We start from the raw sequence: 21,614 nt of genomic DNA, 5'->3' as shown, positions 1-21,614 counted from the left end.
GCTAATCAGCACATACTGTTAAAGACTAACAGGCACTTTGTACCTTCACATATGATGTTCTGTACTTGCTCAAACCTCCATCATCAGGAGTTACACAGAGTTTACTGCTGTGTCTTGTTAACAGAGTGATATGACACAGTGGGGGACATGTGAGCATTTGATTGGTCAGGTCAGAACCTCTGCCACGAGAGTCATTCAGCTAAAGACTCATGCTGGGATGCTAATTTGACCTTTTCTTTCACCAGAGAGAAAATGCTTGAAAATCCATACTAATCTCCTCTGTTTAGACAGCCATAAAATGTGTCCCAGTGTAACATGGTTCATATAGCATGGTGTACTCCCACTGGAGAGATCATTCATAAACTCAGACTGGGCCAAGTGCTTTCAGCTCTGTGTTCAGCCTCTGCTCATTATCTTGTTTGTTCAGGTGTTCACACTGGCAGCGCCTGTGAAAAATACATGTATTCTCATTGTGAATGTTAAGTGGAGATGAATTACAACATTGTAGCTGATCAAATCAAGCCTAATATTAATGGCTAAATGACATTTATTGTGCAGCATGACATCAAGCATGACCTGAGGGCAAGCATATTGTAAGCCCTGGGCTCAATCCCCTGCATCTACCTGGCTGTGGATCATCTACTAATGCATTTGAAATACGTGGACTCATCCTTAAGGTTTACGAAAATCTGACTGGTGATGTGGCTAATTTGCTTATTGGCAATTAGTGAATTTCAATTAATTTTATGTCAGTTAAAAAGATTACACACTGAAGTCCATTTGCTAATTGCTAAAAGCACCTTAATTTAGAAAAATCCTCCCAACCTTAATTGAAATCAGATGTCATCTTCATCAGCAGAAAAGTGACACACACACTTCTGAGCATTTGCCAGTCAAGTATTTATTTTACCTTAGAGAAAAAAAAAGAGAAAATTAAAGTTTGGTCTTTGTAAACATCTATATATCGTTTTTCAGGTCATGTCATTTTAGGCTTTAAAAATACGTTACTCTTTACTGCTTTACGTCATTTCCATCATCATCATCACCGTATTCAGTATGAGTCATGCATCAATACACTCATGGATGATATGAAGAAATGCACATATCCGCACACGCACGCACGCTAATTTGTTGGTAAGATGTTGTTCTAGTCTCTGAGGGTTCTTTTCTTTATTAAAACAAAAGCATCACAAACAATGAGAACAAATGCAGCGAAGAGTATAATAATATAACAATAATGAAACTAATGGAAACTATTATATACTATTATATATATACTATATACTGTATATTTATCAAATGCACTTTGTGACCTCATGAATAGGGATGTATGATATATTTAAAAAAATATTATTAAGTGATAAAATACATACATATTTATATGGTCAAGAGACAGAGTGGCTAATAGTAGAGAGAGAAAAAGAGAAAAAAATAGACTGAACATTTCGATCAATAGATAGTGGCTGATAAACACAGGTCTGGACACTTAAAGCAGACACACATGCACAACGCACACACACAAACAAAAGATGTTTTCAAATCAGAAATATGCCCAAAGGACAGAAATGCAAACATTAGTGAATTTAAGTCAAGTCTTATTTGTACTCAGAAAGGAAATTCTCTACATGTACATCCAAACATTTATCAAAACATGTAACAGCACCGAAGGTGCTCATCACTGGGCGATAACACACATGAAAGTGTCATTTGTAAAGTAATTTATAGCCTTTACTATACAAAATGATTGACAAGACTAAAGTCTTCACTTCTTAAAAGTAAATAATGCATTATAAAATAAATAACTATATTAATACCTACAAACATAAATAGCTATGAGAAATTGTGAAAAAATCCTATATGTTCTAAACATTTAGCTCATAATATTTATTTCATCCTGCTTCTTTTCACAAAGTTTATTGTGGAACTTTTTTCAATAATTTCAAGTTTGTTTTTTTTTTCAAAATCAGTTTTTACTTAACTACATCACTTTCACACTGACATTAAGAAAAAAGTCAAGCAGGACAGAATCTGCTACGTGATTGGCTATCTGTTCAATCGTACTAGAGCAGCAGCCAATCAGCTAACAGATTCTTGAGTGGGTTGTTGTCACTCACATTACATAGAGGAGCCCCATGTCCAATGTAACAGAGAAAAATGTTAAAGAAAATTAGAAACAGAGCTTCAGAGTGGGTGAAAATATGTCAGAAACCAGCAGCTTTGAGAAACTCTTGTCAAAAGAGGCAGGGTCTTTTTAGGAAGTTGACTTTTTAAATTGAATTGTTACATGTCATTTGATTTTTTATTTCCTAATGTCTCATTTATTTATTTAACATGGAACATTTCTGACCTCCAGCTGACATGAGCCACAAAGCTCTGTATTCAGAAAGCTCAGAACACCCCTTTTATAGACCTATAGAAAAAGCATGATGTAAATATGACAGTAGCTACTTGCAGAAACAATGCTGCCAGCCTCCACGTTTACTTGAACACAACTATCTTTACAAATAATCTTTCCATCTCAAACTCAAGATTCAATTAGTAACATGCCGCAAATCATTCTACCAACCAAAGGAGAAAATATGGTACAGTTCAGTTTTCTTTACTCAGGCAGCCACTATAGTTATTTTCTAACTGATATGAAGTGTTAGATTACTGCAGATTATTTTTTATCACAATTCATTTTCAGGCTATAGAGGTTCACAAACAACCAATGCTCTCAGGCTCAGCCAGCATTTCAGTATGTGTGTAGTTCACTTGATTGTTCTATCAATATTCAGGACTGTCTGCATGTGGATAAATTAACACATGCACACACGTGTGTCTGCATCTAGTCATCAGTCAATCAGAAACAAGGAGTTATGGGGGCTAATGTATGAGCGGTACTCACAGACTACACACACACACCTTCAAGTCAAGTGCCAAAATCTATTCCCACTCTGGATTGCCAGTCAGATCTATTACATATCTAATCTTATTCAACAGGTACACACACACACACACACACACACACACACAGACACACACACAAAGGAGAGAATCCAATTTCCAGGCATTTTCACTGGGGGTCAGGTTGGCATTCTAATTCATTAATCTAGCATATGAGACTCGGCCATGGACACACAGGGCAGGCCCTTATAAGGAGATTACAACACCAGCCGACACACACACACAAAGGCACAAATGCTCATGTAGACGTGCACACAATAGACAAACATGCAAAAAAAAAAAAAAAAAAGGGCAGGCACAAGGTGGACAAAGTAAAGACACACACGTTGCTGTTCATGATGAGCAACATATGTTGAAATTCACCTGCAGTGAGAAGAAATGAATGAGAAACTGTATTGTCACACTAGAAGAAGGGCAAGCAGACAAAGTGAGAAACATCAAAAACGAATGACACACACACACGCCAGCAACAGTCAAGAAGACAACGGCTTGCAGATAGATGGTCGCTAAGCAACAGGCAGGAGACTAAAAATATGGCTGCATTTCTTCACCCAGAAAGCATGCGCGCACACAGAAAGATACACACACGCTCACACACATCCTCCATCAAGGCTTATCAACCCTTAAAATGCCTACATTTCTAAATCAGGCCCAGGATTCTTGTGTTCCTGTGGCGTCAGCAGCACTATTATCCTGCCCACTCACTCTCAAACTGGCAACTCTTACGGAAGCTTCATTGAGTCATTGAGAAAAAGAGTTTGGCCCGGCAAGTGTCCTGGTGTCTCAGTGGGCCAGGAGCCATGCCAACGTACGAGTCATGTCAAAACTGGCAACCGGCTGATGACCTCTGTTACAGCGGCCTCACTCCTGCGTTTAAAGATACTGTGTGAAACACAGATGACTAAAGAAACAGAGACGATGAAGGGATCTGGGTGGTTAGTCAGACTGTTTCAGCTAGACGAGATGGATTAAAACATCATGTCAGCATCCAAGGCATTAGGGCACAGTGAGGAAACTGAGGTCACGACCTCTGTAGTTTGTAAGGAGCTGGAGAGTCAGGGGAGAGTAAAAATTTAACAACAGAAAAGAAAAACTGCTGTAGGTCTGCTGCTGATTTGGACTATTTACAGTAGGATCGTGGTCAGCAGCGGCGTTTATATCCAACTGCAGCAATTTGTATCAAAATTTCTAATTTTTAAAATCGTGGCCATGGCGCTGAAAACGTTTAAGAAGCTGAACTATTCCTGACAGAGGCACTAAATCTCAGGCCAGCTCCTCTGTGAGGTGGAAACTCTGGGTCTGCCATTGTGTCTAATTTCTAGACAGCAATGTTAAATATTTGTAGCGGTGAAATATTCTTTTGAGACAGAGCATCATGGCACGGGGCCAAACTCTTCATCAGTGAATCTGGGCTGTGGCTGGCTGGAAGAAATCACAGAAGCTTTCACTGCTGCTTATTCACTGATTTTCTCCAGTACATTTGTGGAATATGTCACATTCTCCTTTCCTTTATAGCCGTCAGAAAGTGAAGGGAATTGGTGTGGCATTTAAAACGTCAGATTTGAGGAAACGGGGTAATGCACAGAGGCTTTTGTACCCCCACGGATCAATGCCTCTCTGCTCTAGACGGCCCACTTATCTCTTATTTGTACAAGCACTGACCTTGGCCAGGCTGCATCGGACGAGCTCGTGCCTGTCTAGTCTGGCCACGACTGAGCTGGTTTGGTAAAGTCTGCATTTACATTGGGCGGAAAGTAGCGGGGTAATTTGTCCATGTAGAACCAGGCGGATTGTGGGCAGGTAAATTGTTGTTTTCAGTTTTGCTCTTCATGAAAAGTGGTATAACAAAAAACTAAATTATCACTTTCTCACAGGAGGCTTTTCCTTCAAGTTTACAATCAGTAGTTTGGAGGAAAACCACTCGGTACCTGCAGAATTTTTCCTCCTGCGCTGTTGTTAACAAAGGGACTGCATTTAATGGTAATCTGCACTGACAAGCCATATGTTATCCCTTCTGTCCAGCTTCAGTCCAAGCCCTGGGCAAAGCAGGAATATTAACACAAACATAATATAAATCTGGGCTTCTACACCTTCTCAGACAAAGAATGATAAAACAGTTGATATGCAGCATAATATTTAGCTATTTCAATATCCTCCGTACTTTTTACACACACCATGCCTGAATCCACAAATTCTTCACTAAAACTAAATACAGACTCATACCCCCAAAAAAATTACTGATTTATCACATGTAGTTTAGTGTGAATACTTTTATGAACTTAAATTTGTCAGGTTTTTTTTTTTTTTTTTTTTTTAAACTACAAACTGACAGTTTCTGGGACCGGTACACATCTTTGGATAACAGAGGCTCATTTTCATTTTTTCAGTACAAAGAAATTTCCCAGCGTAACAACTGCTGCAGAACAGTGGTGATATTTCAGAGCTGCCGTACATTTCCCTATATTGTTCCACTCTTCTCTCTGTCTGTGAGCCATGTCTGGCTTTATGTCCACCACCTTACAGAGGTTTTTCTCTCGTGATGGATTTCCTTAAAAATGTCATCTTGAACTTGGCTTCAGAGAAAGAGAAGGGTCTGGATTGTTCTCGACTTCCTCCAGGGATTTCATTACAAAAAGAGGGACTCCACAGAAAATAAACAGTGTTTTTGCACACACAACAATGAAGTTTTCTTATATTATCACGAATACGTAGAAACAACACTGGGTGTGGTCATTTTGATCAACACCACCTTCATCCACATCATCTTCAGCCAGTCAGATCCTTCATTCTGATTGGTCCTTCTTGTGTATTGTTCATTGACGTCTCTTGGTGTTATATCATTTCTCATTTCCCACTTGGCTGCAGCTGTTCATGTTGGCCCGTAGTTTAATGAAACGTTAGACTGTAAACAGTGTACCTCAGGATGTGTAGTGCACAATGCTTCCTCAATGCAACAGCTGATAGGCGGACTGCTTGCTCGTCGGTTCTCCAGGCTTTGTATTGTTGCCACCACTTGTGTCTCCATCCTGCATTTAGAGATTTCTTCCAGGTGCTGATCCATTGTCTTGTCTTCCAAAGTCACACCCCGTTTCGGTGACAATTTTCTTCTTAGTTTTTGTCTAATCATACTGTATATACAGTATATGTCTTTTTATTATTATTATTTTTTACAATTGCACGGTAACAACATCAACACGTGACGCCATTGAAAAGTTTTTTAAAAAAATTGGCATTAGAAGGAGAGGGGCTTGGGATTGGCTCAATTAAAAACAGGATTGGTTGGTGGTGACTACAGCATCTCATAATCACAACAATTCCTACGGGGGCGATAGGAGTTAGAGGTACGAGGGAGGGACGGAGGAGAGTGTGTCCAGTCCGTAGAGTGTTTGTAGGAAAGGGAGCGTACAGTATGTGTGTGTTGCTGGGTGGAAAGAATATATTGCACAGTGTATTCACGAAGAGAATTATTGAAGTAAAAGAATCAGTTTGGTCAGTTTTCATCTTTCCCACAAGTTGATGAGTGGCCCTCTGTTGTAGAATCACCTGAGGGCCCCACAGTTTGTGTGTATGTGTGTATGTGTGTGTGTGTGTGTGTGTGTGTGTACACAGAGGGGTAAAAGTCATAAATCACTGATCAGTATTACATTGAGTTCAACAGGTATAATGGGAGGATCCACTGTTCCCACGATGACAAGATACAGGTACAGACACAGCAAGTGAGTGGGGGAGGTGGGGGGGAGAGTGTTTCTGTCCATCCATCACTCTTCTTTTCTTGTTTTCTTTTCTCTAATTTCATCATCAATATTATATTATATATAGACTTTGTTTATCCTCTAGTTCTGTTTTATCCAGCGTCCTCTCCCCTTTTCATCTCTCACTTTAGTCCTTCCTCCTCACCTTCATTTTACCCCTCAGAGCCCAGCTGATTGGCTTACAGCTGTCCTTGCTGTCTGTGTCGTCTTCTCTCCTGCTTTTCTGGCAGTGTGGAGGAACAATATCAGCTCTTTAAAGCCTGCAGTGCAGTTTTTGTAGTTAAGTACTTAATCTGGAGGCTGTATGTATCAGAGTTTCTTCATCACTGGATAGATGGTTGGATTTCCATGCCTCAAAAGAGCTACTAATCCTAAAACAAATAGTTAGTTTGGACATCACTGGAGAGTTTTATGAACGTTTATACTTTTTAATCAGGAAAAATGTATTTAACAAAAAAAGTCTGTATTTTGCACTTAAAAAAAAGAAATTTAAAATATGCTGATTCCTTAAAAAATTTCAGAAACGGCCCATATTGAACCATCTGTCCTCATCCCTGGTCCCTCTCTCTCTTCACATTAACTGTGGGTCTCTCTCCCTTCCCCTCTCCTCTCCAATTAAAACCCTGGTATATGGCAGTAGGCCTCCAGTGAAGCCAGCAGGATGTATATCAGCCACATTGAGACAAACAGCAGTGACGTTAGCAACTTGCAAGTCCGTGGCCCACCCAGCTCGCCGCCAGCCACTGTCGCCCGCCTCCGGTACAGCAGTGTGATCACACACAGCACAGCCATGATGGTGAACAGGGTAACGGAGAAGGCCAAGCTTCCCGGATCCACCTTGAATGGTTCGCCTTTGGATCTCCAGGCGATGGCGGCAATGGTCCACGCCACACCAATGCCCAGGAAGACATTGACAGCGTTGGAGCCTGTGACGTTGCCGATGGACGCGTCGGCATACTGGTCCTGGATGGCAGCGACCTTGCTGGCAAATGTGTCTGAATGGGACAGGAAAGAAACATTAAAGGAATAATATTAAGGCTTCATTACATTTATATCATTTTTTAAAAACTTTTTTTGACCTCATTTGCATAGACACTAACTTTAAATCATTAGAGGAGAAACTGGATGAGAAGCAAGGACTTCAAACAAAAGCAATTTAAGAAAACAAGGCAGGAAACGTCAATGTATTCCCAAACTCAGAACAAAAGATTCCAGTCCACTGAGAAAACATACAGTATGAGATCACCCACACATTATTCTCATAACCACACACACTGTGGCAGGAAGCACATACATATAACCTGTAAAGAAAAACAGAAGCAACCAGAGGATTAACAGCTTAAAAGTCTACTTGGAACAAAAATGAATGAACAAACATCATAGTTGCTCTATTTTATCACATTTCATACATACAAGTTCAGTTTAATCTCAACTGTGCACCTCTGCCACCTTTGTTGTAGAGGTTCAGGAAAACACAGTTGGATTGACACAAGGCAAAACAAGATATATCAGAGCAAAGAGAACAAGGATTTTAACTAATGATTTCAAATGTTTGGCTCTGAGGTGAGACAGATATAAAAGACATTATGAGCTTTGCACTTCCTGATCTTTACAATTGAGGTGGTGAGGTCAGGTTTGCATGGTCCATAGTTGGTTAAAAGTTTACAGCCATTTGACTGATGTCATTTTTTAACCATATTCTGTCAATGAAACACAAAAATCTAACTCAGATTATTTCCAGGAAGACTCATGGTCCCTCCTGTAATCTGTATATCAGATGTAACAAATGCTGTAAAATGCTGTGCAGCATGTGTACAGGAGTGGAGCGTTTTGATGTTGAACGTTTGAGGAGGCACTGGATGAGAAGCACAATGACTGTACAACTGGGTTGGCAGCGAACACCAAGGAAACAGCTGCCAGTTGCTGCACGCCTGCCTTAGCTTATTGCTATTTTTAGACGGCTTGGTGAGATGAGTCTCAATTCTCATTTGAACGTCAGTCATATTAGTTGAAATTCATATCCCAACATGAAAAATTCATTTTTGGGGGGAGGGGGAATGAATTGTAATCCTGTTGGCGATAGACCACACAGAGAAATGAAATGTTTGTGTTGACACAAGATTGTGGGTTTGAATCTGACTCATGAAACTGCATGTTACTACCTCCCCACACTTACAGTACACATTCTAGGTTAGTTAAAAAACGTGGTGGAGGATCAGACCCAAATTAAAAACAAACAAACAAAAAAAAATCAATGTTCATAAATTACAAATTTAAAGGGTTCATCACATAACGAATTATTACACAATATTTTAACACTTAATTGTATGTAATTAGGGTGTAAGGGTTTATTGTTATCTTTGTTGTTATTATTGCTTTCTCTCAAAACCCAGTCCTTGTAAGTCAACAAGCAAGGCAACCCCCAAAATGTCATATTAAAAAAGAATTACTTGGATTGGTCAGTTTCTAAATTACAAATGGTCATCCATTATACTACAGAATACTGAATAACTTGATCAAATTACTGCAATTACTAAGTAATATGTATTAATACTGCCCTATACCAGTCGTTAGTCTGACTGTCAGGCTACTGTCTGTGCCTTCATTTTACTGACCTTTACTCACAGACATAAAATTTGAACAAATGAAATGGTTTGCATGACTAAATGAAACTAAAATTGTGAAACCGTGTCCTTATGAAACCAATCAAAAAGTTCTTAAAAAGAATGTACTGTACTGTACCAGCATTTGAGAACAAGATATTTTTTAAATAATGTCAGTATTTTAGGGAGGAATCTGTGATCTGTGCAAGACTTCACCACCGCCAAAGATAGGAAACAACACTGATGCTATTTAAATGGCTCAGATGGTTGCAAATCAGCTCTATAATCCTCTTAAACAGCCTGAAAACAAAGCTTCCGATCAATGTTTGCCTCTAATTGCCTGAATCGGCAGATCTGGTGTAAATTGGCCTGAAAATCCTTCTGTGTATCTCCGATGGAATAATGCAGCAATGCTTTTAGAAATCTGGAGGAGGGCTGAGGGTTTGGGCCCATGTCAGAGACTGGAAAATAAGAGGAAATGAATGTCTATAGGTTTTAAGGAGATCCCAATCACACAAAGGAGCACACACACACTCCTAGTGGAAAGTATAATGACCTGTCTGACTTCTATCACCTCAGGAGAGCAAACACACAGACAGACACAGACAGACACAGACAGACACAGACAGACACAGACAGACACAGACAGACACAGACAGACACAGACAGACACAGACAGACACAGACAGACACAGACAGACACAGACTGACACAGACTGACACAGACTGACACAGACTGACACAGACTGACACAGACTGACACCTTAGTACTGCAGTACACACGGGTCACAGTGATGAATGATGCAGTAGTTAAAACACAACATCCTATAAGAGGAAAAGAGAGAGTGGAGCAAAGTAGCACCAAGTGAGAATATTAAATGACCAGGGTGAGGCACTGCAGCAAGTGTAACAGAGAAGTGAGGTGGAATATGAAAAAGGTCGGAGAGAGAGTGATAAAACAAAATAACAGAGATTCAGATCAGGAAAGGGGGAAAAAGAAAAGCAGGAAAAGCCAACATGTCCTGTGACATTACACACTGTGATAATGGCCATCAAATCCGCTTTTACAGCTTCCAGCTCCAACACACAACATTGTTTGGTGGCTGATAGAATCAATTCGAACGCGTCTTTCCAGAGACCTCGCTGCAAGCCATCAAAGTTACTGCCTGGAAGAGTAGCAAAGGAGCTATTTCTATAAATCACACAGAGGGGCAACAATAAAACGACTGACGAGAGGAATGAGGGAGGGAATTGAATTAAAGCCCTGGGATGGTGCGTCCCCTCCGGGTGGAGACATGCTTGGGCTGAAAGCTGTGATGAAGCTGGAGTTTTATAATTCAATTTTGATTTCCAATCTGCTTAGTGAGGGCGGCTGCTGTAGGATGGAGAAGAACAGAGCAGTCCTCCTCCTTTCATTTGTTTATTAACTTTCCTGTCACATCTGAAATTGGGAGAAAATATGCCTCTTATTTCCTGTTAACTGCTGTTTAAAGGCTTTCTGTGTAAATAAAGAAAAACTACGGGGCTGCAGCCATTCTTGAAACATGTGGTGATGGCATCACATCAGATTCTTGTAGCCTGAAAATATTGTTAGTCTTACCATGTAAGTTCTGTTTGTTTGTTTCCTCTTTAGAAGTGGAAGCTGGCAAACTAAGTTAACTAGACCCTGCCTGGACAGGTGAACATAGTCAGATGAGCTCGCTGACATTAGCACAGATTCCCACATTCTTACAATCTAGACAGGAAGGGGCTGAGTTTGTGGCAGGTCCCTCTCTTTGTATTTTTAGCCTGCTGCCACCCAGATATGACTTTTAATTTCAGTCTGACTTTGGTGTTGGCATCTGTAGTGTGAGGGAGGAAGACACATGGAAAATAATCACTCACCTGGCACTGATGTTCCCAGCGCCACAAACACGACGGCCGTCACCGAATCCTTCAGTCCTATCGTGCAGCCGAAGTGTGAAGCCAGATCTCCGGTGACTGCCGTCAGGACGCCAATAAGAGATATGGAGACAATGAAACAGGCCCAGCCGTTCCAGTACTCCGTGGGCGGGACAAAGGCAAAGAGAACTTTCCAGAAAACTGTGAGGAAGTGCATGATGTAGTCGAAGCAGGACGGCAGCCGCTCTTCGCCGCTCTCCTCCTCATCGTCGTCTCCTGGGGAGGGTAGATGGTGAAAATGATGAAGACAGCAAAAAGATCAGAAAGGACGAGACAGGCGAGGAGACAAGTCAAAGAGAGAGAGACATAAATTAATATATAATCATTTCACTTTTTTCTAAATTTTGCTTTGGGGCTTAATAAAGTTGATCTCATCCTTAATTTAACTTAGTAGGCTCAGTGACAGCAATGAAGGCCATGAAAAAAGGCATAAAAGCCTGGGAACTAGAATAAATGCACAGTTCAAAATGAAAATGCAGTCGCAGGAATGATGTCGACCAAAGCGGCTCTTCATAAACCCAAATGGCGCCTTATGTCCTGTGTGTGTGTGTGTGTGTGTGAGAGTGAGTTACCTGCACTGACAGTAACAGCATTGACAAACTGCTCTCTCCAGCTGCTGCTTCCCACCACTAGGGCCAGGTTTGTCTTCTTGATCAACTTATCCACTGTACTCTACACACATAATCACACAAATACACGCACACACACACACACAAAAGCAAACATGCAAGTGCACACAGACAGGGCAGAACAGGAAAGACACAACCTTCAAGTTGTTAACACACTAGGAGGTACACAGAAAGAGGAAAATGCAGATTTTAATCCTTTTGATTAGCTCCCAAGACATGATTTAAAAAGTATTTCATAACACTGAGAATTTGAGGGACAGGATGTGCGAATCACTGCAATGTTGTGAAATTGGCTGTGATGCCATGTTCTACTTGCGGTCCCCGTAAAAAGTAGGAAAAGCCGTCAGGCAGCCTGAGTTTTGTGTTTAAAGCAGTGAGGAAGGGGACTCATAAAAGCTGTTGATGCAGCTGTAGAACATCGCACCAGCAGTCATTATCATAACTGAGCTGTCGAGGCTTAGTGAGGAGAAAATCTTGCATGGTTTACAATCTAATAAAAAAAAAAGACAACATAAAAAAATATCTAAAAAGTAGTGTATGAGCATGCTCAATAAGAGAAATCACAAATTACTCTCAGTGATTAAAAGATTGGAGCACAACATAGGACCCAAACACCATTACAGTATTTCAGTATTGTACAGTGGCAGATAGAAGAACTAGCACTGCATGCAGAGTCAAACTAAAGAGTGAGAAAGATAACCTTTTCAGCCCTCCTAATGAGCATATTTACTGCTCCCTGCACACACACACGCACACACACACACACAAAATGACACAAACAGAGGAATGAGCAAATGAAAACTGCAGACAATAACAAAGTCAGATTGTCGACAAACTCGGGGATATTAGCAGAGAAACATGATGACATGATGTTAACTAATGAAAGCTGAACATGAGGACAGACACCCCAGCTTTATTATGTCTTGCTGTACCTCTTGTGCTGCACAAAGCAAAGCTGTAATGATACATGGCTAAATAACCCACTGATCAAATTTGAAATGCATTCCTCCCAATATGCGATATTATATTCAATGACTCAGCCGATAGAGTTTCTAATTTGTTGGATGAATGTTTTGTTTTGCCACCAACCTTCTTCCCTTTAAGTCTCATTCTGTACTGAAACAAGATCACAACTCACACTTTGCATGACGTCCATCAAAACGACATGCATCTCATCACAAAGACCATTACTGAACGTGCTAACAAAATCAGTCACTTTAAATAACACTGACTTTATATCCTTTATATACAGAATGGGGCTACAAGCACGTGATGCAGTATGTGCACAAACGTGCACACTTACCTTGAACTCATAGGACTCTTCTATGACCACCTCTAGCTGTGTGTGTTCACCCAGACTGGGGCAGCCCATCTTGGCCACCTCTTCCTCCTCTGCTCCCACCAGCGGCTTGTTCTCATTGGAGTCCCCTGAGAGACGACAGAGAGGAATGGGTGAGCAGGCCATCAGTGCAGAGGTTATACAGCACCAATGACAGGAACTCCAATTTTCTTACATCCATCCATTATCTATACCCACTTATTCCTAACCAGGGTCACAGGGATCTGCTGGAGCCTATCCCAGCTCTCTCTGGGTGAAAGGCAGGGGTCCACCCTGGACAGGTCACCAGTCCATCACAGGGCCACATAGAGACAAACAACCTCACACACTCACACTCACTCCTATGGGCAATTTAGAGTCACCAATCAACCTGACATACATGTTTTTGGACTGTGGGAGGAAACCAGAGTACCTGGAGAAAACCCACGCAAGCACAGGGAGAACATGCAGACTCCACACAGAAAGGCCCCTGATGGGTTTCAGACCAGGAACCTTCTTGCTGTTAGAAAACCGTGTTAAACACTTTTCCACTGCCAATTTTCTTACATATACAAAATAAATATGGTTAAAACACAATCACAGTATTAGCTGCCACTGAGCATACTGAGGTCACGTCCTTAGTATTTTAGGAAATACAGAGCATTGTGCAACAAATTACTAATTCACACTTGCACCTTTTGGTGGTAATTGAATGTGGAAATAGCCTGCCAGGGTAACAATCACTGATTATATCCACTTTCATTTTGACACATAGTGATGGTCATTAATTGAGGCAGCCGTTATCATTGTAGACCTGCTGTAATTGAAGAACTGTTGCACTGCTGCAGTGTGTGTGTGTAAATGTCAGTCCACTTGCTCTGTGACTGTGCTATGAAACCAATTATAATCCTGTGTAATGAAACATGCCCCAGGCTGTAAAGCAAAGACCCTCACTAAACCAGGAACAGTCTCTGTGTAGACCGGGTGATGTGCCCTTATCAAACACAAATACTGCTGTTCCAAAGAGGGGCCCTGATGAGGAATCACGTCCCTGTTACAAACAATGTGTACAGGTTGGTTGGGACACTAGTAAGGAGGGGCTCCATAAAGTGGAGCTGGGGTTAATGGGAATGTGAGAGGTTTTCCAAAGTAACTCATTGAAAATTGGATCAGAAAGGATGAATGTCACATCCCAAAATTCATGATTTCAAGTTGCATTGAATGTGAATACAAAAACTACAAAATGTCATGGGGTCCAATGGGCTAACCAACCAGCATTGGATACATGTTTTGATTAATTTAAGAACAGTATAAGGTAATAAAGTGGACTAAATACTGACAGATATGCTGTTATTCCTGTTATTGTATCTGTCAGATCCCACATGACAAGTACAATGTTATTTCAGAAACCTCTCAGCTTGAGCCCAGTGTTTTTTTAAACCCAAGCTGTGTGTTTACTGCTTCAAAGTGAAATGTTTCCCGACTTAGTCTGAGTTTAAATTGGAGGCTCTAGACAATCAATGCAGGTCTCATTCCTGTGAGGAAGAGGGAGACTCTGGTGGTGCTTAAACAAACACTCCTTTCTGTCTGTCACTTTCTTCCTGTTCTTGCTCTCTCTCTTGAATTCATGATATTCTCTCAGAACTCTCTCTCTCTCTCTCCCTCCCACACACCCACACACCCACACACTTAAAGACTCACCATGCTTCTGTCCAATCTCCAACAGAAGAGGCTCTCCCAGCTCAACGGTGAAGGTTTTGTTCTTCTCATACTCCTCATCATCAATAATCTTCACCTCGATGATCTTCCTGTTATAAAGAGAAGAAAGAAGATGAGACTCAGCCAGTGAAGTGCAGATAATTAACCTTTTAAGTTTTATAGTTCTCTAATAATAAGACCATGTGTTCACGATAAAAGTGTTTCCAGCAGGCTATTAAAACAGGAAGTCTCACCCTGCGTGGCTGGAATCAGACAAGAGGTCACTTCTGCTGCTCGAACACAATTGTCATACAATCACAACGGTCTTAGCAACCAGTTAGCAGCAAATAGGATAATGTTAAAAATGAATATGATGAAATTAGCAGTTCTCTGCTTGCTCTAGAAGAGTCTGATGAAGGAAAAAATGAAGGCTGCTGTCCATGTTGCCGTTGCTCAGTGGGACATTATTTGAGGCGGCTCACTCACTCACCCCACCCACCCCAGGCCCTGATACTTTTTTTTTTTTCCTGCAGCAGAGAGTGATGCAATGCAATGTGCAGCACAGTCACCACTGAGACATTTTCAATTAAGAGGACTCAGGGGAGGGCACCAAAATGCAGTGCAGTGTTTTAAGGGGACACGTGCCACAAACAAAAAACAGAAATGCGGGTGCACAATATGAGCTGTGCCTTAGTAGAATAAGAAATAAAATGAGATGGCAAATTTGCAAATAGTGGCAAGAAAGTGTGTGAGGACTAACGGTGTCTTCGCTTTATGCAAGTTGTATAACAGGTGTGGACAAATGTTTTTATATTCTATAGTCACGGTGTTTCTCATCAGTTCGGCTTCTTTCTAGTCTGTTTCACTCAGAATATATAATCTTCATCAAAACAATCCGTCTGTATCTGACAGGCAGAGAGGAAGAGAGCCTGTTCATTTCCACCTGGATGTGTCATCATTCGCTTCACTGTCAGCCATGTTGACTGTGATGCCGCAAATAGGCTTCGGTTCAGCCGAGGGAATCAGGAGGGAGAGGTGCGGGTGGGGGAGTACCTGGGAGGATGGAGGGATGTGAGGGGGTGAAGGAGGAGGTGGTGTGGAAGTGGATTGTATTCACTGGTGAGCTGTCACAGCCACAGTGCATAAAACTGGCTGGATTAGCTACTTCCAACGTTACATTGGGCCAACTCTCAACAATGCTGGCAACAAAATGTATATATTTAGTCAGATGTGACATACAAGAATGAAAACAGATAATGTCTTAATCCCCTCCGATGTAAACAGCAATCATTATGCACAACCAACTGGATTAAAGCCTAGGGAAAGCACTTCTACTGTTCTTCCACTGAGTCTTGAATGCCATCAAGTTTATGTTACCGCTGAGGGAAGCTGAGAGGAGCACAGTGTGTGAGAGAAGGAAACAGAGGAAAAGGACCAGAGAGAGAAGGAAACAGGAAACAGAAAGAGGCTGAAGGAGGAGAATGAGTAATGCACTGACTCCACTGAGATTTGAAAGGTTATGACTCAATACATGCAGAGTTCACTCGGGGGGACAACACATGCACTATTTTGTCTTTCTATAGATGTGAGGACACTGACATATTGCATTCCTTAGCCCCTTTTCCTAACCTGAACCTTCAAACCCACATCTTAGCCCGTTCAGCTCCATGTTCACACTGTATGCATGAAAACATGTTCTAACTAATCGCTTGGGGGATCATAAACACATGCATGCATTAATGGAGCTAATTTACACATGCACACACACATGCACACAGATGGTATTTCTCTATTCCCATCTGTGCTCTCCTCTCCATCTCAATCTCGGGATCTCACAGGCCGATACCGGTTCCACAGAGCTGTGTTAATGACAGAGTATGGGTGGTTAGAGTAGAGTTTTTTGTAAACCATACTTTGACCTTCTTTTGTTTAAAAAATTACTGGTTACGAATTTTTCATTGGGTAAATGTAAATGGAAATTCCTGGAACACAAAACCAAACTCCAGTAAATAAGAGTCCATGCTGGTCCTGGACCTCAGCGAGCATGTTAGCAGCATTAGTTCTAGTCGGCTGAGCAGACGTTCCCACAAGGCAGTGGTCTCTGAGATACAGGGGTCTCTGTTGTTGTGAGCTCCATGTATTCAGCTGTAGTTGTAAATAAAATTTCAAGGGCTGTTAGAACTCTTGTTATGAGAGGTCTGTAGCTTTATTTATTGATTTTTTTTTTAGCTTTTCTGATTCAAATCCCCAAAATGCTAAAACAATCTATGTACCTTCTACCTTGTTACTTTTTGACACCTGCTCCCCAGAAATTTCCTCTGTCAGACTGTAGCCTCAGTCCATCAACACACTGACGCAAAACACAGACACACATACACACCTCACGTTCAGTGAAGGCAGAACTCACACTGCCAGAAATAGGCTGAAAAATGTGAAAGCAAAAAAAGTGTAAAACTAGTCAACAAAAGCTATTTCTGATTGAAAAGCCCCAAACAGAATCAAGTGGAGTGTAAATCAGTTTAATCAGTGCATTTTATTTCACTGCTGTGGAATATATGGAAGTGAATGATTGATTGACAATTTAATTTGATTAGTCATGACCTCATTGCATTACTTAATGGACAAAACCTCTCTTTATATCTGTCTCCATCTCCTTCCATTTTCTTCTGGCTCTAGTGTGACTTTTGATTTACAACCACTCTGTGTTTATGTGAGTGTGTGTGTGCACATGTTTGCAGGCAATGAAAGACTGCATGCCATATTTTAAAGTGCCCTGAGCATGTGTGTCTGTATATTTCTGTGAGAGAGAGAGAGAGAGAGAGAGAGAGAGAGAGACAGAGAGAGAGCAAGAGAGAGAGAGAGACAGAGAGAGAGCAAGAGAGAGAGAGAGAGAGAGACAGAGAGAGAGAAACAGCAGCAAACAACTCATTTTCTTGAGTGAGGTTGATTTATATACACACTCCAGTTATACCGTTTCTGCTTCTAGCTGAAGCTCTAAATCTCTCTTGCACACACACGTGCACACACACACACACACACACACACACAGAGTTGGGAGAGAAATGCTGCGACACAGGAAAATCGAGATCATAAAAATGTTTTAGAACAACAATTCTGTCCACAAGGACAGACTTTTCCTTAAGCAAAACTGGCAGTCCACTTTCCTTGACTCTTTTTTTGCAAAGATCAGACCTTCAGCTGACCACCAGCTCAAAAAACAGACTTATGGTAATTTGATTACAACTCAAAGACGGATTAAGTGATAAGAGTTGGTCTGTTATTTCTTTCTGGCTCTGTATTAACATATTTTTATACTAAACTAAATGTGGAATTTGTGATCTTGCTAGCAAAGCCACTGCCAAGCAGAAAGGTTTTGCAATTTTGAATGCGCAGCATGATGTCATGATGTATGACACACTGGTCTGGTGATGCAACGGCACTGGGACAATTAATATGTGAAACTCACACTGAACTATAATCCAGTTCTCACATGACAGGCATCTGCTGTGTGGTGGAACCGCCACGACTTGATGAAGAGGCACAAATCCAGCTTCAGTCCTCCCCTGTAATGGCTATCAGAACTCAAAGCCATGAATGGGATTTGAGAGGCCTCTGACAGCCCAATCTTCAGGCTTACTGCCTGAAGCAGACTCTCTGAGGGCATCCAGGAAAGAGATGAACAAGGCTGGAAGACTGACAGATGACAGACGATGGAGGGGAGGAAGGGCGTCAGAATCTGAAGCACCTATGGGAGCTACAGTATGGAACGTGTGCTGTATGGCTGGCATGGAGACAATGGAGACAGGAAGATGCAGTGGATCTGGTAATGCCTTTCTATCTGCGTTAATTTGTGCTGGATTAAGCACCATCACGATAATCCAGAGGAGCTACTGTACTGTTATGTGCTGGGAATAGAGGAGACGAGAGGAAGAGCACAAATGACAGCAAGAAATGTCCAACATTAGACAACAAATGATAGAAGAGACTGACAGAAGGGTGACATGAAAAGCGATGGCTAGAACATGAGATACAGCAGGTGGACGGGAGAGAAAAATGGCATGACATCTAGGAAAAAAGCAGGATAAAAAAAAGAAGGCAGGGTAGAGCAAAAGAGAAGGAGATGTAGAAGGGAAATTAGAAGAATGAAGAGGAAAACAGAGCAAGGAGGGAAGAAAGAGGCACCGATCTCAGCAATAAAATGGGCTGACAGGGTTTGATCTTGTCGCCCACATGAAGGCTGGGCTAGATTGAGAAAGCATGTACGCACTACTATGACTTCTCCCACTGGGATAAACGTAGAGTAGAGCAGATAGGAGCTGACACATGCAGTTCTCATACTATACAGTACGCACATGCATGCATGTAGTGCACAATCTGCACAGCTGCATGAAAGTCCACACACAAAAAACTATGCTTTTATTTCTCTCTCGATCGTCTCCTCCCCCTCTTCAATTCATGTTCACATGCAAATCAATGGGTGTTGTGTATTGCTGCAAAAGTAAGTATGACATCCGACTTCCCACTGGAGTTACAATGGAGGACGTAGTCTGCAAATATGTGTTATTTCTGGTGTATTTTGAAGTATATATTCTTTTGATGTGTTTATACTTAGAGCCAGAAAGTAAAAAACACTCCTTTCCTCTTGCTGCTGTATGTGTCCTAATTAAGAACGTTGCATACCCCCCACAACTCCTTCTGCCTCTGCTGATCTCATGAGAACTGCACTTAACAGTTTTCAAGAGGGACCAGAAAGAAAAACGAGACGGTGGTAGAGAAGAAAAGACATTAACATTGAAAGGAAATATGCAGCATGACCAAAAATGAGGGGAAGGGTTTGAAGAGCCTGTGCACTGATGCTTGTACATGTGATTAAACTGCAGAAAACAGAATTCACACTTCATTAACACCTTTTGGATACTGAAAAAAAAAAAAAAAAGCTGATGGACTAACAACTTACTGTGGCTGAAGATTTGAGGCTCCATCATATGAAACACACCCAGACTCATCCCATTTTTACATTGCAGCTTGCCCTCCTCTGTGTAATTTTGTGTCCGTTAAGAAAGTGAGGCAAGAAGGTATCAGGGTCCTGGTCTGACAGTGTGAAGGGGGTTTGGGTTGCAGGGGAACCAGTTTGTCTCTGAACGGAAGAGCCCGATCTCTAGAGAGCACATGAATCTGTGAGTCAGCTGAGAGGTTTTTTTTTTTTTTATTTGGCTTGTTTATCATGGGTCAGGGGCTCGACCAAACACTTTGACTTTATGTAATAGTTTATGTAAGAGCTTGTGTTGCCCGCCATTTTGCATCTTCAAGTAAAGATCCGGGTACATCTTAGTCCTGGAAAAACACTCCAGTATGAGGATGGAGGAAGGAAGCTACATCTCAGCAGCGACAACCTTGTTAGTACAATCATTACTCATTTACTTAAGGCCGCACTGCGTTTAGTCCATCAGGAGAGAAAAACAACATGTTGTTTTAAAATCTAAGACACTCTACAGATTTTTACAGCCAGTGTATCACTTCCACTTGCAATGTGGACTTTTATGATGTAACAATAAGATCTCTTTTTGACGTCTGGTAAGTGCATCAAAATTAACCATCAATGCCAGACTCGGTGGCTTGACAGTGTTACAATTAGAAACTGTTGGTACATTGGTGGTGACCAACATAACAGCCCCCCTTGTCCTTCCAAAGTTGTTGTTGTTGAGTTGCAGAACATGTTTAAAGGTTTTGACAGCCAGTTCTGATCTTTCCCCTCCCACAAATGCTTTTAATTATACATCAGCATCAGTGCAGGGATGCACACAAAGATGGATGCAAATGAGGATGGACAGGAAGAGAATGACGGGAGAGAAATAACAAAAAGGAAAATTGAGGCAAAGAGGAAGGAAATAAACAGAAGCGAAGAAACAAGCCATTGATTGTAAGCAGGAGGATTCAGTAGAGGCCAACAGACTGAGAAACTAAAACCAAAGTGATGAAAATCTAAGTTGGGGAAAAGATTTTACATCAAAATAATTGGTTTAAGAGGTTAGACAGACAGACAGAACAAAAAATAAGAGACACACACACATTACTTCATTTGAACACCTCCTTATGTTTCTTTCATTTTTATCTTGGGTGGGAAAATTATGAAAAATAAGCAGCATTGAAGACAAAGAAATGAACAAGTGTCAGGCACTCGTCCTCTTTTCTCATTGTTCACATCCCATGTTCTATGACCTCCCTCTCTCATTTGTCTGTTCTCATGTATGTTGTAACATAGCTCATCATATATTTATGTTCTGGTTGAGTTGGGGTCTGTTTGATGAACACTAATAACACAAAGGAAAAATCCACAGTCTCATTTACTGTATCCTCTCCATCCTTCTCGTTGATACTACACAATGTCTGACTGAAATAAGCAAAGATTACATTATGTTTATATCATACATTTCACACATGCACATATACTAAACATCCTGTGCATCAGTTAATACATAGTCCACATAGGTGTTACGGTGAAACTGTGCCAATTTAATTGCACACATGCTTGATATTTAGATGGATCTTTACATCTAAACCAACTAATAACAGGTGGAGAAAAGGGAATTTACCTGTGTTAGAAAGGAACATACAGTTTTTCAGCTGTTATCTCCTACTCAGTGATGAAACACATTTTTAATTTGCCTAAACCCCGTGACACACCATAGGCCTTTTAAGTTTCAGTCATGGACCAGTTATCCACTTT

General features: G+C 41.1%; 1 protein-coding gene across 4 annotated transcripts in view; it reads right to left on the bottom strand.

The window, feature by feature from the left end:
* Positions 1–409: 409 nt before the first annotated feature.
* slc8a4b (solute carrier family 8 member 4b) overlaps positions 410–21,614 on the bottom strand; it is an 88,797-nt gene continuing 67,592 nt past the window's right edge. For 2 of the 4 annotated variants that reach the window (XM_026315896.1, XM_026315886.1), the window contains exons 12-17: positions 14,891–14,997; positions 13,175–13,299; positions 12,572–12,607; positions 11,815–11,914; positions 11,186–11,458; positions 936–7,693 (exon numbers count right to left, since the gene is read on the bottom strand). In XM_026315896.1, the coding sequence (XP_026171681.1) occupies positions 7,314–7,693; positions 11,186–11,458; positions 11,815–11,914; positions 12,572–12,607; positions 13,175–13,299; positions 14,891–14,997 (1,021 nt within the window). In that variant the 3' untranslated portion in view covers positions 936–7,313. Of the gene's footprint in view, positions 447–825; positions 911–935; positions 7,694–11,185; positions 11,459–11,814; positions 11,915–12,571; positions 12,608–13,174; positions 13,300–14,890; positions 14,998–21,614 lie in introns of those variants that run through there. The other 2 variants (XR_003296204.1, XM_026315906.1) reach the window with 2 other exon arrangements.

The sequence above is a fragment of the Mastacembelus armatus genome, chromosome 18 (assembly GCF_900324485.2).
Source record: "Mastacembelus armatus chromosome 18, fMasArm1.2, whole genome shotgun sequence".
Lineage (NCBI taxonomy): Eukaryota > Metazoa > Chordata > Actinopteri > Synbranchiformes > Mastacembelidae > Mastacembelus > Mastacembelus armatus.
Note: the sequence above shows the minus strand (reverse complement) of the source record. Positions and strands in the feature narration are given on the sequence as shown.